The 18,438-nt window shown below is 33.9% G+C and overlaps 1 protein-coding gene across 3 annotated transcripts in view; it reads right to left on the reverse strand.

Annotated features, from left to right (window-relative positions):
* Positions 1 to 10,198: 10,198 nt before the first annotated feature.
* LOC126283955 (protein still life, isoform SIF type 1) overlaps positions 10,199 to 18,438 on the reverse strand; it is a 1,235,171-nt gene continuing 1,226,931 nt past the window's right edge. For 2 of the 3 annotated variants that reach the window (XM_049982392.1, XM_049982391.1), the window contains one exon: positions 10,201 to 16,450. In XM_049982392.1, the coding sequence (XP_049838349.1) occupies positions 16,224 to 16,450 (227 nt within the window). In that variant the 3' untranslated portion in view covers positions 10,201 to 16,223. Of the gene's footprint in view, positions 16,451 to 18,438 lie in introns of all 3 variants that reach the window. The other variant, XM_049982390.1, reaches the window with a different exon arrangement.

Consider the following 18,438-nt stretch of genomic DNA (forward strand, 5'->3'; position numbering starts at 1 on the left):
GTAATCAATCTCTTATCAGTGGAATTGTTGTAGACTGGCTAAAATATACTGAAGTTAAGCATCTTTACAGGAAGGGGGATAAAGACCTACCATCAAACTATCGAACAATTTCACTTTTGCCAGCTTCCTCAAAAATATTTGAAAAGGTTGTATTCAAGGGTCTTGTTAAGCTTCTGACTGCAAATAATATATTGTCCAAGGCACAGTTTGGATTTATTAAGGGATCTGATATAGAGAAAGCTATTTCAACTTACAGTGAGAATGTATTTAATTCATTAGATAATAAATTAGAGGTTGCTGGCATCTTCTGTGACCTGTCAAAAGCCTTTGACTGTGTAAACCACGGCTTCTCTTAAGTACATTGGAATATCACGGTGTCGCCGGCAATGCTGCAAAATGGAAACAAAGGTTGTCATTGCAAAATACCTGTGCAGTAAGCAGTCAGTCTTCATGTGATTGTCAATTAATTACATGTGGTGTTCCTCAAGATTCCATCTTGGGTCTGTTGCTTTTCCTCATGTACATTAATGACCTCTCGTCTGTTACATTGCCAGATACCAAATTTGTTTTGTTTGCAGATGATACAAACATTTACATTTATATAGTTAAAGGACTTAGAGAAAGCTTTTGACAATGTAGAGGGAATACTCTCTTTCAAATTCTAAAGGTGGCAGGGGTAAAATACAGGGAGCGAAAGGCTATTTACAATTTGTACAGAAACCAGATGGCAGTTATGAGAGTCAAGGGACATGAAAGGGAAGCAGTTGTTGGGAAGGGAGTAAGACAGGGTTGTAGCCTCTCTCCGATGTTATTCAATCTGTATATTGAGCAAGCAGTAAAGGAAACAAAAGAAAAATTCGGGGTAGGTATTAAAATCCATGGAGAAGAAATAAAAACTTTGAGGTTCGCCGAAGACATCGTAATTCTGTCAGAGACAGCAAAGGACTTGGAAGAGCAGTTGAATGGAATGGATAGTGTCTTGAAAGGAGGATATAAGATGAACATCAACAAAAGCAAAACGAGGATAATGGAATGTAGTAGAATTAAGTCCCTTTATGCAGCTCCATAACAGCTGTGAGAGGAAGCAACAGAGGGAAGATGATGACTCTATTTTTTTTTCAATATTCTTATGAGACTCACATTTTCCACGACTACAAAACAGTGACAAAGTTGTCGCCCCTCCCCACTCCTCTGACAAGACAATTACATGACTTCCCATGAAAGGCCTGACAACTAAACTAACCAGAATTATGTAGTATTTGCTAAAGCCACACTGTTTTCCTCTGCATTCAGCAGTTGTAAATATACGGTTCAGTGGAATTACAACCGACCATCTCCAAAAATACTTGAAATTTCTGCAATGAATGAAAAGTCAGTACTCCAGATGCCAGCAGGGGGAAACTACCCCATTTTGGCCCCTCTCCATCCTCCCTCCTTGACCACTATGCACACATGACGAAAATGAGATATAAGTGAATCAACTTCTGTCCCAATTATTCTGGGTGAAGCAGCTGATGTGAGTAATTTCTCACAGTTCTTCTCAGCATTTCACTGTGTCAAAGATGTTGGTCAAGTTTATGAAAGATTTTTAACATTCATGAACGTTTCTGAACAAAAAACAACTGAGGCACTATATCATATTATGGTACAACTGATGGCTGCAATGACAAACTAACAGCTCAGCTCAGAGTTATGATTGAAGTGTAGTTATGACTGGCCATCTGAATGGATTACAGTCTACACTGAAAAACACATTTTCTGCTGCAATGTTCATTCATTGTTTTAATCATCAACTGAATTTAATACTATCATGAACCATTGCCAAAGGTCAAAGAAGACTCTGCGAAGAAGAAAGGACCAGTGATTCTGTAGCTGATTATGGTACAGTAAAATGTTTGTGTTCCAGAGAGGCTTGTGGTTTTGTGTATTCTCAAATTATGCTTGTTCACATTGCCACTTAAGTGAAATGGGGCTTTGTCAGAGAAGACAAGTCTGTCTGTGAAACCATCCACATCCACTCCTGCTTGAAAATTATAAAAAATTGTTTTATCAGCTGGTCCTAGCACCTGCAACATTTGAATTCTGTAAGCCTTCAACTGCAGATGCTTGTGCAACACACACCACACAATTGATTTCAATGTATTCACTTCTCTGTCAGCATGACATGTGGATTTTTGTGACTTCTTTTGTATGTCATAGAAATGTTTTCTATCACTTCATTCTTGACAGATGGCCATACTGTGGTTTTCTTCTTGCATATGCATCCTGTCTCCTCTAATTGCTTAGCCCATCTAGCTATGTTGTGATGCTGTGGTGCCACTTTACCAGACTTGGTCTGAAAATGTCTTTGAACAATGATTATTGCCGATGTTTTTGCATATTCTGTGACACAGTACACATTTTATTTTGTGTGTGCCACCCAGGGGAACACTATTGCCAGTGATTAACAGCAACAGTAACTTTCCTTTGTTTCATTGTTGGCACCTAAACTGTGAGAGTTTACATTTTGGTCTGCATGTGTATTTCTGAAATAAAGTTGATACTGAAATGGAAAGAAAAACTATGCATGAACCTTCATTATTCAGCCACGATTCAGCCCATCATACCATCACTGATGTCTGTTAACTGCTTTTAACAGGCAGATCAGTCACTCACCAAAACTGTACACTTACAATATGGGAAAATAACAGAAGGCAAAACCAAAACAACTTAACAGTAATTATGCATACTAGGGAATGAACAAGTGACAAGGAAGCAACACAGAAGACAATATAACCACAGAATACAAAAATGACAGGAGAATAAACCAAAAACTTAACAGTAAATATGCCTTCAGTGGAATGAACTAATGGGGAACCAGCGCAAAAGAGACTATCTCCATGTAAAAAGACTGAGGAGGAAGCCGTTCCAGAGTGGACAGAAGTTAAAAACAACAGATCATGATGAAGCACCAGGCAGAAGTTAGCATCCAAACAACATATGAACAATTTTTTATGGACAAATCCACTGCAGAAGAAAACAAACAAGAAGAAGTCCAGGACTCCCAGGAGGTGAAAATCATGTTAGAAACAAAAAGAATACTAGAGCCTACTCTTCAATGAACTAACTAGGCAAGAAATATACCTCTCATAGAACTGAATAATTCTTTAACTCTCCTATATCATAATGTACAGGGTTTAACCAGTAAGCTATATGAGCCAGAGGTCCTTTTGAATGGTTCATTGAAGGAGATTTCTATCTTGTGTGTAACTGAACACTGGCTGCAAGAAATACAAAAATGTGCAGCTGGGATTTCAGACTTCCAGTTGGTCAGCAGCTTTTGCAGGGAAACATACAGAGAGGGTGGAACATTTATATATGTAAGGACAGATATTAAACGAAAGGAAATTAGGTTTAAAAATGTCCGCTGCATTGAGAAAGATTTTGAGTATTGTTTATGTGAACCAACAGACAGTAAAATTATAATTGCATGTATATATAGGTCCCCATCTGGCAATTTTGAATTGTTCTCCGAAAATTTGGAAAATCTTCTAAACATCAAAATAGTCAGTCAAAATGCATAATTGTGCCCAAGGATTTCAATGTTAATTTCAAGGATAACTGTAAAAAAGGTCAGAAACTTGTTGATCTACTAAAAACATACAATAAGGACATGTGTGTAGAAGGTACCACAAGATACAGCAGCAAAAGTGAAAGCACTATGGACCAAATATTCATTGTCAAATCAAAATGTGGCTTTAAACCTGAGGTACTGTATACAGGTTTCTCTGATCATCAAGCTGTCAAATTGATTGTAGAGAAATCTCATGAGAAAAGTGACAACATGAGATATATTGAGAGAAGGTTAATTAATGATGATACCATCAGGGTCTTTAATCTAATGTTAAAAAATGTAAATTGGGACATGGAAAGCAATAGTTCTGTAGATACAAAATTCAACAAGTTCTTGTCAAATTATAAATACTGCTATGATATTTCATTCCCTCTGAAGAGAATGGCAATGAACAAAAAATCAAATTCATGGATCACAAGTGAAATCAAAGAGTCATCAGAAAGTCTTAGAATGCTATATAAGTGAGCAAAGCAAAATACTATCTTGAAACCATATGTAAAGTGTTATAGGAAAAAGCACAGGGAAGCTATAGTTGCTGCAAAAAAGAAGCACAATGATATACATATCAGAAAGAGTAACAACAAAATGAAATCTATGTGGAAAGCTACTAACAATCATACAGGCAAACATGAAAATATAAGTAATAAAATCACCATAAAACACAGAAATGAAATTGTTGATGATACACTTGTATTAGCTAATATATTTAATAATCATTATAATAATGTAGCCCAAAACCTGATCACCACTAAATATAATCCAATGACAAAGGTAACAACTCCAATAAATGAGAAGACAATGTACCTATACCCTGTAACGCCCAAAGAAGTACATGCCACTATCAGCAAACTAAAGAGTAAAATGACCTGCAGATTTGATGGTATTTCTTACAAAATTATTAAATATAGTACCGATAAAGTTGTCTCTCAACTTGTGGACATGATCAATGACCCCTTTGAAACTGGTGTGTTTCCAAGTAAACTTAAGCAGTCATCAGTAATACCAGTTTATAAAAATGGTGACAAGTTTGACATTAAAAATTTCAGGCCACTATCATTATTATCTGTATTTTCAGAAATAATTGAAAGAATAATGTATGACAGATTGCTAGACTTCTTAAACAAAAATAAAATTCTTGTAAATGCACAGAACGGTTTCAGAAATGGCAAATCTACACAAATGGCTCTCTTCAGTTTCCTAAAACTTGTTTACAAAGCTATTGAGAAGAAGCAACTGATCTGTGGGTTGTTTTTGGACTTTCTAAAGCATTTGATCTTATAAATCATAATCTACTGCAGTTAAAACTGTATAATTATGGTGTCCGTGGTATTTCCGACATGTGGTTCAAGTCATATTTAACTGATAGGAAACAAAGAGTACACATTTCTCAGGATGGAAATGTGTAACATTCTGAACATAAAAGAGGTAATTATGGGGTGCCCCAGGGCTCGGTATTGGAAATACTGTTGTTCTTGATTTTTATTAATGACCTTCCACAACAGTTTTCAAGAGCTGATACCATACTATTTGCTGATGACACCAGCTTCATAATACAAGGGAAGAATGGTTATGAGATGTAGCAAAAAATTGACATAACAGCAGAAGTGGCATAAAAATGGTTTAAATATAACTGTCTAGTTGTCAATGACAAGAAAACTGTATGGATGAACTTCAACCACATAAGGAATAAAAATAGGACCAGTGTAAAATTCACATAATCGAATAGCCAAATTAAAGCAAAAGAATCTCATAAAATTTTTACGATTATCGGTGGATGAGCATCTAAGATGGGAAAAAAATGTAGAAATGCTTAATAAAAAATTAAGCAAGTACAGTTACATATTACGAGTGCTTAAAGATTGCTGCAATACCGAAAATGCTTATTATGCATACATGCATAGTCTACTGAAGTGTGGTATAGTGTTCTGGGGAAAAACCTCTTTTGCAAAGCATTCTTTTAAGCTCCAAAAGAAAGCTGTAAGATCAATAAGTGATGTTGCTTACAGAGCACCATGTAGAGGTATCTTTAAGGAATTAAAAATCATTACCTTACCATCTATATTTATATTTGAAAGCATCTTCTTCATTAAAAAGTTTCAGCTTTGAATAGTGAGATCCACAATTATCAAAGAAGGAACAAGGATGGCTATCATAGGGATGTGCACAGAAAATCAATATAACAGGACAGCACTGTTTACAAACCAAAAATTCTGTACAGTGCATTGCCAGATAGCATAAAAAAATACCAAACATTAACACATTCAAAAAAGAACTAAGAATCTACAAATAAACAACAGCATCTACAGCATTAATGAATACCTGGAAATTTGCTCAAATCTGTAGGTCTGCTTCATAATTCTCTAAACAAGAATTCATCATTATCAACCATTCTTTGATAAAACCAAACTTCTTTCATCCATGTATGTATCTAATTATGCACCTAGTTTTGTGCCATATGTTACTATGCCTAGTTAACTAAAGTATTGTTATTTAATAGTTTTAGTAAAATGAGCCAAGGGGTTTCACTATCTGTATGTACGTATATAATTTTATAATCAAATTAAGCAGAATAATGTTTTTGTTATAAAGATGTGTTGATACCAATGATAAGATTTTGAACGTGATGTAATTATATATAATATTTTATACTGTACTGTACCTTGACAAGTCCAATATCATGAATGTGATAATACAGGCACCAAATAAATAAATAAATAACAACAGTAACAGGAATGCTTTCTTTTTTCCCGTTTATTTTGAATCACCCTGTTTATCTTCAGTATGGAAACCACTCTAAGTTTCATGATCATCATAAATATTTTGAAATGGACTAATTATGAGTTACAGAACGTGGATGTATTCACAATAATATTTTAGTCTCAGACCTCTCAGCATCTTGTGCCTGTAGGTACAGCCATACATACTCAAAACTTACAGAAGATAAAAAGAGTCATTGTTGTTGACAAAACACCCAGAATTTGAAGGCCAAGGAAACGCAAAAATTGTATCAGAATAGCCAATGAACAAGGAACATCAGTTTATTTCCATAATACCACATTATGTGTATAAAAGTCATTCCATCTCGGGCCATTATTGTCCAATGCACTTGGAGGATAGAAAAATATAGGACATTAAGGTTACCAAGCTTATGCAAAAAGCACAAAAGGTCTGTAAGTAAATAAAGCCACCAGTCTTTGTAATGGAATTTGCAGCTACACCCATTATTCACGAAGCTGCCAATGAATCTATTTCATTCTTCATAGCATCTATGGAAAGTGCCTGTCCTTGGTGGATTGAAGAGTGCTACTCTGCAATCAGTGGCAGGCAGGCAGCTTTGACAGTTCAAATGCTGACCAACTGCAGAGAAACTTGCAACAAGTACCAAGGGAAAAGTGCCATGTAATTACTGAGGGCAATGAGATTAAATATTGCAGATGGTGACTACATATGAGTGTACTGATTGGACATAAGAATGGAGTGACAGTAGTGTGTCTAGATACAAATGTTTGTAAGCAAACGAACAATATACAATTTCAGTCTACAAGTGGACACACAAACAGTCACTCTTCAAGCACAAGAGCACTTTCTGATATTTTTGTTTTATTATTTTAAAGTGTAGGAGAAGAGAAGAGGCAAAACGTGGTGCTATGTGGACTCCTCTTTCACCATGTCAGTGTGCTTGTTCACAAAGTGGATAAATATCACCATTTGCTTAGTTTAGAAACCAGGAATTCTGCATCAGTTTTTATAGTAATATAGTAGCCACAAATTGTTCAGTGATAATGTGTGGCTCCTATATATATAAAAGATGTTTCAGCATGTGGCTTTATACAGCTTGACCAGCAGTTGGCCAAAATCAATAAAAAGTTGTGAAATGAAGTTGTAGATGTTTACATTTACTAACACTCTTTATTCCCTATTTACTGGATAGACAAGAAGTACAGACTAAGAGTGATTTAGATCTGAGCCAGTAGTTGTCATCACAAGGTAGCTGGCATAATATGTTGATCATATGGAACAGTCTCTTCTAACATAACTGACTTGGTCAGCAACATGGAGTTATCACAACTGACTGAAACAGATCCACACTTGCCACTTGTTCCATGACCATGGAGACTTCTCCTTAATAAGGTCTCATGGAACAATAAATAAATAAAAAAACAATGAGAACTGCCTTTCCCAGCAGAGCATCACTTGTGTCAAGCAGGCCGGGCATGGGAATCCGCCTAGTGACATTGCAAACACTTCAAGGGTGTTACTTGTTTCCAACATTTGTCGTGTGGACCACTAACAGCTTGCAGCACCATCGGCAATACGAGTGGCAAGTGTGGATCTGTTTCAGTCAGTTGTGATAACTCCATCTTGCTGACCAAGTCATTTATGTTAGAAGAGACTGTATCAGTCAGATTAATTCTACAAAACTGGTAACAAACACAAGTGTCTCCAGTTCAGTTTCATGTCATTGTTTGCAAGGCCTTCCTATTCTACTTATGGTCCATATATGGTTGTGTTCTTTTTCTTGTAAAAGACAAATAAATAATCAGCATTTGTTATTCTGAGTACTAGAAGTACTCTTTACAGTGTACTTCCAAACAGTTTTTTTGGAAATTTATATTGCAGAATGTTGATTTTGCAGTTAGAAGGTATTCACTCGAGGATACAACTGGCATGATAACACACTGGGAAGACTGAAGGATAAGGTTTTCGAGAGGAGGAACCTGTATTACTCATTAATGTGGTAAGATAAACAGGCTAAGATCATATGAATAGTTATAGAAAGGAGGTAAGCTAAACCAAATGTGCACACCAGTTAATGATACTAACAGTTTTATATAAAAAGTACATTTTTCCATGTGGATAGTGAGTGTAAAAATAGTTGACTAGCAACCTAAAATATCTAAATTTACATTCATACTCCACAAGCAACTGTATGGTGTGTGTTGGAATGAATCTTGCACCACCACTAGTAGCTTCCTTTCCAATACCACTTGAAGTTAGGGGAGAATGACTGTCTGTATGCCTCTGTACAAGCCCTAATTTTTCTTATCTTCGCTTCATGGTCCTTATGCAAGGTGTATGTTGACAGCAGTAGAATCATTCTTCCATCAGCTTCAAATGCTGGTTCTCTAAATTTTCTCAATAGTGCTCCTTGAAAAAAATATTGCCTTGCCACCAGAGAGTTCCATCTGAGTCCTCACCTCTGTAATACTTGCATATTGATCGAACAAATCTAGTAGCCCACTTCTGAACTGCTTTGATATCTCCCTTTAACACGACATGGTTGGGGTCCCAAATACTTGTGCAAGACTGAAGAATGGGGTGTATCAGTTCTCTATATGCAGGCTCCTTTGCAGATGAAACACACTTTTCTATAATTCTGCCAATAAACTGAAGTTGACATTCACCTTCACAGATACAATCCTTACATGCTGGTTCCATTTCATATTGCTTTGCAGTGTTATGTCTGGATATTTAACTGATGTGACTGTTTCAAGAAGCATCCTACTGATGCTGTGTTTGAACATTATGGGATTGTTTTTCCTAGTCAGTATGATACCAGCTGGAAATTTCATCTAAGTCACCTTATACCCTTCTGCCATCACTCAATGACAACACCTATCTGTATAACACTAACTCATCAGCAAACAGCTGCAGATTGCTGCTCATTCTGTCCATCAGATCATTTACACACATGGAGAATAACAGCAGTCCTGTCATATTTCTTGAGGGGACTGGTCTGCAATGAACACTCGCTGCTGAGGGCAACGAACTGGGTTCTATTACATAAGAAGTCTTCAAGCCACTCACTTATCTGGGGACGTATCCTGTATCCTTGTACCTTCAATAACAGTCTGCAGTGGAGCATTGCATCAAGTGTTTTTCAGAAATCTAGGAATATGGAATTTGCCTATTGCCCTTCATCTATGGTTCATAGGATATTGACTGAGAAAAGGGCATGTCGAGTTTTACATGAACAATGCCTTTTGATACATCTTGGTGATGTCTTCCTGAGCATCCACTCATGAACAATACAATTATCCATTCTGAACACCTGGTCACATAGCATAGCACAGCAAGACAGTTACTCTATATTTGTTTCAATTCTGCTAACTTAAAGGATATTTTGTGTGTGTATGTTTCTGTTTCTTCCAGCAACATACTTTCTTTTCTCCTTTTCACAACACTTCTGAAGACAAATTTATGCTGAAAATGGTCAAGACAGAGTGTTTATTTATTACTGTTTATCTCATTGTGTTACACAGCATAAGTTTATTTTTTTTATCTTCCATTCACTCCACCCTCACTTTCAGACTGAAACTCAATGTAAAACCTTTTATGGTGGTGGTGGTGGTGGTTAGTGTTTAACGTCCCGTTGACAACGAGGTCATTAGAGACGGAGCAGAAGCTCGGGTTAGGGAAGGATTGGGAAGGAAATCGGCCGTGCCCTTTCAAAGGAACCATCCTGGCATTTGCCTGAAACGATTTAGGGAAATCACGGAAAACCTAAATCAGGATGGCTGGAGACGGGATTGAACCGTTGTCCTCCCGAATGCGAGTCCAATGTGCTAACCACTGTGCCACCTTGCTTGGTAAAAAACGTTTTATGAAAACCAAGGAAATGCAATATAGACCAAACACACACATTCAATTATAATTTATTTTAAAGCTTTACATATACTATGTACAAGGCATCTGTTTTTCGCTTTCCTTCTTCCAGTATAACTACAATGATGTGGAAATGTAGAATTTTCCAATAATGTGTATTTCTTCCACATGTTTCTCACTCATTTTTGATTGAATTGTCACAAACAATAACAAATTAAAATTTTTGTGATGCCATCATTATCTAACTCCTTAAAGTAAACTGTTATCATCCTCTCTCTCTCTCTCTCTCTCTCTCTCTCTCTCTCTCACACACACACACACACACACACACAAACAAACAAACTCACAGTTTGGATATAAAGACCATCAGCTATTCACCTTTACTAATCAATCTCAAAACACATTTAAACTTGAATTTTTCATTCATTATTTTCTTAAAATACATTTTTGGGAATCAAACATAAATAGAAGATAGATTTATTATTGCTCCAAAAACACAAACTGATGGAACAAATAATAATGAATGTGATGCTTTACTTGTGCAACAGGAAAGAATGTATATAATTATATGAAAAATACTGCTTTACTGAGTTTGGTACAGTAACACAATAATTTATGTTTCATTTATTATGGCACCACAAAAAGCAAAACTAACTGACAACATTGTGTTGCATGAGAATTTTGAATAAGAAGTTCTGACGTTCTGGTTATCATCTCTCAACCTGATTCATCACTTTAGATTACACAACTGTAGAATTAGTGGTAAACTATCACAGAAATTGAAGTTTAAAAAATAGCAATGTTATTCATGGAAACAAACGACTGTTTTGGAATAAAGATAAAAATCTGAATGCACAGAAATAAAAAGTATGTAAACGTTAAACTGTATGAATGCATGAGTTGCAATTAAAAACATGTAATTTAAATTTCAATGGTTACAGCTAATTAAGGAATCACCACACAGTAATCAAAGCTTGCTTGATAAAAAACTGTATGTTTGATTAAACACATACTTCACTCATGCGAGTATGAGGAATGAATGAGTGAATTAATTAATTAATCATCTTTTATCTGGACTCTCAGGCAACATAATGATTGTCAAAGAGTAGAAATTAACCACAATAGTTCAATATTGTGTTTACAGATTATGAGATTAGCTAAGAGGTATCTTAAAATATAGCAAAAAGATACTAACTTCTGAGCAAAGTGTCTGAAGTTCCAGTAATTCTGACTTCACTCATTATAGTTCATAAAATAATTTTCACAAAGGCTGATTCTTATTAACGTTAACTTATATTTAATTGAAGCTCTCAATTTCTTTAAATATTCGGAAATAACAAGATAACCTTCAATTCTATTTTGTTAATTATGCAAAGACAAAAATTCTCTGTTTTAATTGAATTAAAATATTCATACAGCTAGTATGACAGATTGCATAATTTACAACACATGTCAGTTAAATCTTGAATAATTATATTTTAATATAACAAGTAAAGAGAGGAGCTATGGGCATGTAGTTTATAATGTTTGTATCAAAATGATGTGCATATAATGTCAGTGTGATCAGTTAATTATTTCTTTATACAAATCCAGATCATTTAATCATTTTCTTGCTGACACTGTTGTCATGAAAAACTAGAAATAAAATCATTTTTTTTAACTGCACAAACAGCTTAAGGATGAATGTCAACTCATTTGTACTGCATTGTATTACACCCATGTGTTACTTCCCTATTCATTTACTAATTGCACACAAATAAAAATAATAGCAAAATTTTGAGAAATAATACATTGAGCATTGTACAACATTTTTAAAGTGTGTTTTTTCTTTTCAGAAAGATTTAACAAATGCACAAATTACTTTACCGAGGTAGGAAAAATGAAAGAAAAAACTACTAATGGGCATTGTGGGAATATATAATGATACTGATCGTTACTCTCATCAGTATAACTAAAGTGAAATTAATGGTACAAATCAGTAATTCAACAATATTATGAGCACTGAAACTTAAATTTATGTTACCACTGGTTCAAGACTTGTGCGCAATGTTGTCTTTTGTAATTGTTGCAGAAAACTGTCAGAATTCAGAAATACGTCCTGAAGAGCATTGATTATTTCTCTGACATGAAGATGATGTTTCAGGGTACATCCTTGCTGGCATAAAACATTTTGCACACATTAAGCAAATTTTGTTGAAAGTGAGAAGGTGTATTGTCCATAATGTTCCTTTTTTGGAATTATTTTTGATCGCATTTTTTATGACATAAGCCTTTTACAGAGAGGTAAATAGTATTGGAGTGCCAAATTCTTGGGATGAAGGATGAACCACATACAGTTAAAAAAACTGGCACTTTATAAATCTTTTTTTTGTGCAACAGATATATGAGCAATATTTTTCAGAAACACTTTTGTCAGCAGATCTGCTATAAAAACAAACCCTGATGCTTCTTTATACATAAGTTGTAATATGTATTAGTCACATGATATATTTTCTACATTCTTGAACAAGTGATAATACTGTGTGACACAAAAACAACTAATTTGAAATCAAAGTAACACGAATCTGCAAAAGGTGGTTGATATTGTAACATTTAATAATATAATGATATTAATGAATATGTTTATAAATCAAACACACAAAACAAAAAATGCAAAACTTTCAAGAGGACTGTAAATCTGTAAAATAATTCATAATAAAAAGATGTAAGTGAGACACTTCGACTGATTCACAGACAACAAGTGATCCATATTACACGCTCTTTTTTTTTTTTTTTAAAAAAAAAAGGAGTGTTGGATGGTTTAAATAATACTATTTTCTTCATTATGACACCATAGCATCATTTTTTCTTCATTTCTGGTATTTCTGAGTATTGAATTACTTTTCTGAGTGAACAACATATGTCTTAAATGATTATGGCTTTCGCACTTGTAATGTATGAAATGATTTTATGAGATGCTTTACACTATTTACAAAATTATGAAATATGGATTTTGTGTGCTAATTATTAATTCAGTAAGAAAGGAACTGGGTAGGACAAAGGACAGGAATCGAAATTTACAGCATATTATAGTAAAGCTAAATGTAATACTCAGGATATTACACTTCTTTGCCTTTCACTAAATTACAGGAAAAAATACCATTCCAAATTTGAGCTAGATATACTTTGTGGTAATTCAACAGGTGCTTGATGCACACAATTTTATGTAGGCCCTATCATGCATAGTGCAAGACACTAACAAATTGTCCTGCACAGATCATTGTCATGTTAAGTGCTACATACTTCAGACTTGATTTAAATTAAATTTACCCTTCTTATTTGGTAACAATCCTAAAAATTAAACTACTCCTTCTGTAACATACTTATGAATAATCTTTAAAAATCCAAGATTTAACAATACATACATCTCCTGGATTTGATTTCAGAATAATATTTGTTAATGATTGTTAGTCAGTAACAGTCAACATTTATGGCATCTTTTTTAAGATTTGTCCATTTGCCAAATTTTATATTCCTTAAAAAGAAAGACTTATTTTGTGTATGCTACTGCTTTCCATATATTTCTGTATCACAAATATATGAAGGATATTATCACTGCCAACAGTATTTTACAGGAAATGGACTCTCACATCACATACAAAATAGATACTACCTCTTGATTTTCTGCACCTGTTTATCTTCTATTTGCTGATTTTGTAAATTCCTTTTTAAAACAGCCGTCTCTCACATAAATTACGTGGGACTAAGGGCTAAGAAATATAAAGAAGTTGAGTGGAAGAAAAAAAATTAAGGGTTTAGTAATATGCTGGCTCTAAATTCTCAATTAATCAATAATGTTAAGTTTCTCTTCAGTTTTGTAATTACTGAGTACAAAATGTGCTTACATCGGTTTCAATATAAGCATCGAAATGGGAGTTATAGGAATACTGTTGCGGAATGAAACTGAATTAAATATTAACAGTGGATGACAGTGACAATATGATTTTATGCTCTTGAAAGTGATAGTCTTAAGTCCATGCTCTTACATGGAGAGATGTGAATAGACATCACATATTTAAGCTCCCAGTGTTGTATATAACAGTCTTTGTTAGTGTGTAATGATATGATTATGACTCCACATTACTTACATAGCAAATTTTACTGTACAGATTTGTACAACCTGAACGAAACTTTTGAAAAGTGAAATATTATGAGTATATATTTATTATACTATGATCTTTATTTATACATATACCATACTATTAAACTTTGGTTTATCTTTAACAGGAATTTCTTTCCACTGAATAGAAAAAAATCTTCTAATCAAGGGCTTCAATGCTCAACAGTGGGCTTCTGGTATTTTAATGTGTTAGACCATTAGTAAATGATGATAAGTTTTCTATAATAGTGTCTGTTATGTATAATTGTGCAATTACATTTATTTATATTTTCATTAAGTTCTCAATTCACACCCCTCTAAGGCTTAGGTACTGACAGAGTATAAAATTATATTGCAATTGTTCCTATTATTATTTTGAATTAATCCCTGGTTTCATACATATTATTCAATATAGTATCTTTCTTACCAAGACTCACATCCCATATTTAAAGCTCTACATTCTCCAGGTTTTAGCCACAAGGCTTGTTTGAGAAAGTCATCTTATAAAATCTCATATTCACATAAGAATTTTAACATTTTGTTGTGCTAAGCTCCCTTCATTCTGCTAACAAAAATATTAATCCATTTAGCAACTGATTCACATTTTTGTTGCACATTTAGATTGTGGAAACAAAATCAATTTGAGTATTCTGTGTCAAAACAAAATATACAGGTTTAAATTCAATAAATTATCATTGTTTTCCCTGATAACAGTTACAACAAATATCAACAATACATCCCAAATTATGAACAAATTTGGCACATTACACTTCTTAAAAGCAGGTAAGTTATCTTCAATAAATAAATTTTATGCATAATTTAGCACACATCTATCTGCAAATTCCTACACAAGAAATCATTCAATTTCCCCTAGTCAACACAACCTAACATACTTTCTATTCCTTAAATAATTAATAAAACTGGTGATATTTCATACTTAATCTTTGACTTATTACTGAAATATGATCTATGGAATGCAACTGTGAAAATAGCATAACATATAAGTAATTCCACATTTCAGATTGATGTGTGTTTGTAAAAAATTATTTTACATGTGATGATAAATTTCCAATACATTGCTTCACAAATAAAACCACTTTTTCACTAAAGAATGATAAGTCTTTTTTGCTGTGGGATTTTTGTCTTAAATGTACATTAGAGTAATTCTAAATAAACAGACTCAAGAAAACATATTGAACCAGGTTGTTGGTGAACCAATAATTCACTTATCAGTAAGTAGCAGCTGCTACAAATCAACAATGCAATAAATCATCGAAACAGAGCTTCCCAGTGGAATGTTCTAGATAAAGAATTAGTTTTACACATTTGAGCAGTTACAATCAAACCTTTTTTATGTGCGTTACCTGATAGGCCAAGTGTGGTTTGAAAATAGTATATTTTTCAGTGCGCTCGCAATGGCTGTAATGCTCTAGCATTACTTATCTTAGCAGATATTTTATGGTTGACAATCTTAATAATTTTGCTCCAAAACATGATGGTTTTGCACTTCCGTAGTTTATCTAATATGCCAAATGCTCCCAGGGACAAAAAAGTCTATTAAACCTGATGGTCACATTATTTTTAATGAATCATTCAGCTTCTTTCATAACAACCTTTATTACTGAACTATTCAAAGATTTACATTTAAATTTTGTATGATTTCAGCAATGGTATCCTGCTCCCTGTGTCTTTGGATCAGAATAATTTAACATTATCTAACAGAATCAACAAATGATTAATGTTTGAGCAGAATCATGTCCTCTGTCTATGCTGACTGATTCACTGGAAGTGCATGCAAATTATTAAGATATGCTGAGCCATTTGATGTTAATACTGCAATTTACCTATGCGAGCGCTCGACTTTCTTCATGGCTGCTGTGCACTGGTTGAGGATGTTGATGACGCATTTTCATGTGTGCTGCTTTGGCCTTCTGCTTTGCGAGTTGGAGTTGGGTAATCAAACACTAAGCAACGTTCTCTGTCCCTAGCTGTATTATCTGAACAGGAAGAGGTAGAGGAGGATTTACCCTTTCGAGGAAGTGTGGTTGCTTCACCTAGGCCTACCATGTCTCTTGGTTTCCACACGGGTGATCCTACAATGAGAAAGTCAACCAGTAAGAGATTGGTTTAAATGGAAGTACTGGTTATATTGTCACATAAATGATACCATTTGAAAATTATACAGCTTTTCATGGAATTATTTACCCTTGATATTGTCTGTCTCCTTCTGAAATTAATTCTTATACAATGATGTTCTATCTCTGAATATATCTTACTATGTCTTTGAAAATTACTTAAATATACATATTTTATGCCAAACATATTGGTATATTTGGAACTTTTAAACAAGAACAGCAACTCATTTTCAAATTACCGCCTCAATAATATATATGTATGTGTACATTTGGTTTTGATTTATTGGTGCTTAACCAACTGTAAATTTATTTAACATTGTAAGAATGCTTTTTATCTTAAGCAAGGATTCAGTTAACCTTGAAAAGTTCAATGATAAAGAACCTGAATTACATTCTTATTTACTTAGATACATAATAAATGCTAGCCATGTGTGTTTCTATTTCCTTTGCATATTTGATGGTGACTGGGAGTGCAATCTTTAATCAATGTAAAATTCAGAAACCATCAGTTTCAAGTGGATGGTTTTATACAAATGATATTTATAAGTCAAGGAGCTTAATGGATAATATTTTAATAACAATGCTGATGATAAAATTATAAACCATTTTGAAAGGGCCACAATTATGGAAAAACAACAAGGATGTATGTTACCAAGTTCCATACACTATTTTTATAAGAGACTGTCAGGAATCATATCAAAGAGTAGATAAAGTTGAAAAACTGCAGAACTTTTATTAGGTATCATATGTCACAACAATCTCTTCTGACAGACATTCTCTGACAGTGAATGATGATATATTTCACTTATCCAGCTCCTTATTTAAACACAATTTAAACCAAAATCTTTTGGTTAACTTTCAGCTTTATTTGCTTATTCATTTTAATATATAGACATTCTTCTTTAAAGAAACAAAATTTTGAGGGCTTTAGTGATTTAAGAACTCTGTAGTGAACATCACTGTTTTAAGATTGTTGAAAACCAACAGACATTAAATAGTTAAAATGAAAAATAGGATACATTCTATGAGCTTCTCAGGAGGAAGAAAATAATCATGAATATTTCTTCACCATCAAAATAACACAGGAAGTATCTACACCTCAGTGCCAACACAAAAACAAAAAACTTCAAAGTAAAATTTTATAACATGTGTGATGTGTTACAATTTTAGTAAATTACAGGTAAACTGACTTTTTGCGTGAAGGATAGTTTGTTTCCAATAAGATCTTTTACTGTCATTTTATCAAAAAACATTTAAGTTGTCATGAAAGAGCAAATCTCATATGATTAAACTTTAGTTACAACTTTTAGCCATGCTTACTCTTTAAAAGGACTGCAGGTTAATAATTACCAGAATTGATCTTCTGATAATTAAGTTCTTAAAAGAAATTATTACCACGATTAAAAACTGTAAATGGAATTATTGTTTTGGTGGCAGTGGAAAACATAATTGGGTAACAAAACCACATAATATAAGGATGCCGATTTATAAGATGATGTAAAACTTATTACATTTAGAATAAAAGGACAGTTTACATAAAAGATGCTATGATAATATAAATGCTTTGGATCTTAGAAGAAGAAATTCGAAACTCCGGCCTCTCAATACATGCATATGCATCCTCATAACTTTGTATAACGGCCCAGGAAGTAATTATTTAACAAAAATATTGCAATATGTCTTCTGAATAAAACACACAAACACACACACAGAATTACCAGCTTTCGCAACCGATGGTTGCTTCTTCAGGAAGGAGAGGGAAAGATGAAAGGATGTGGGTTTTAAGGGAGAGGGTAAGGAGTCATTCCAATCCCGGGAGTGGAAAGACTTCCCTTAGGGGAAAAAAAGGACAGGTGTACACACACACACACACACACACACACACACACACACACACACACACACACACACACATATCCATCCGCACATACACAGACACAAGCAGA

Source organism: Schistocerca gregaria, chromosome 8, assembly GCF_023897955.1.
Source record: "Schistocerca gregaria isolate iqSchGreg1 chromosome 8, iqSchGreg1.2, whole genome shotgun sequence".
Taxonomy (NCBI): domain Eukaryota; kingdom Metazoa; phylum Arthropoda; class Insecta; order Orthoptera; family Acrididae; genus Schistocerca; species Schistocerca gregaria.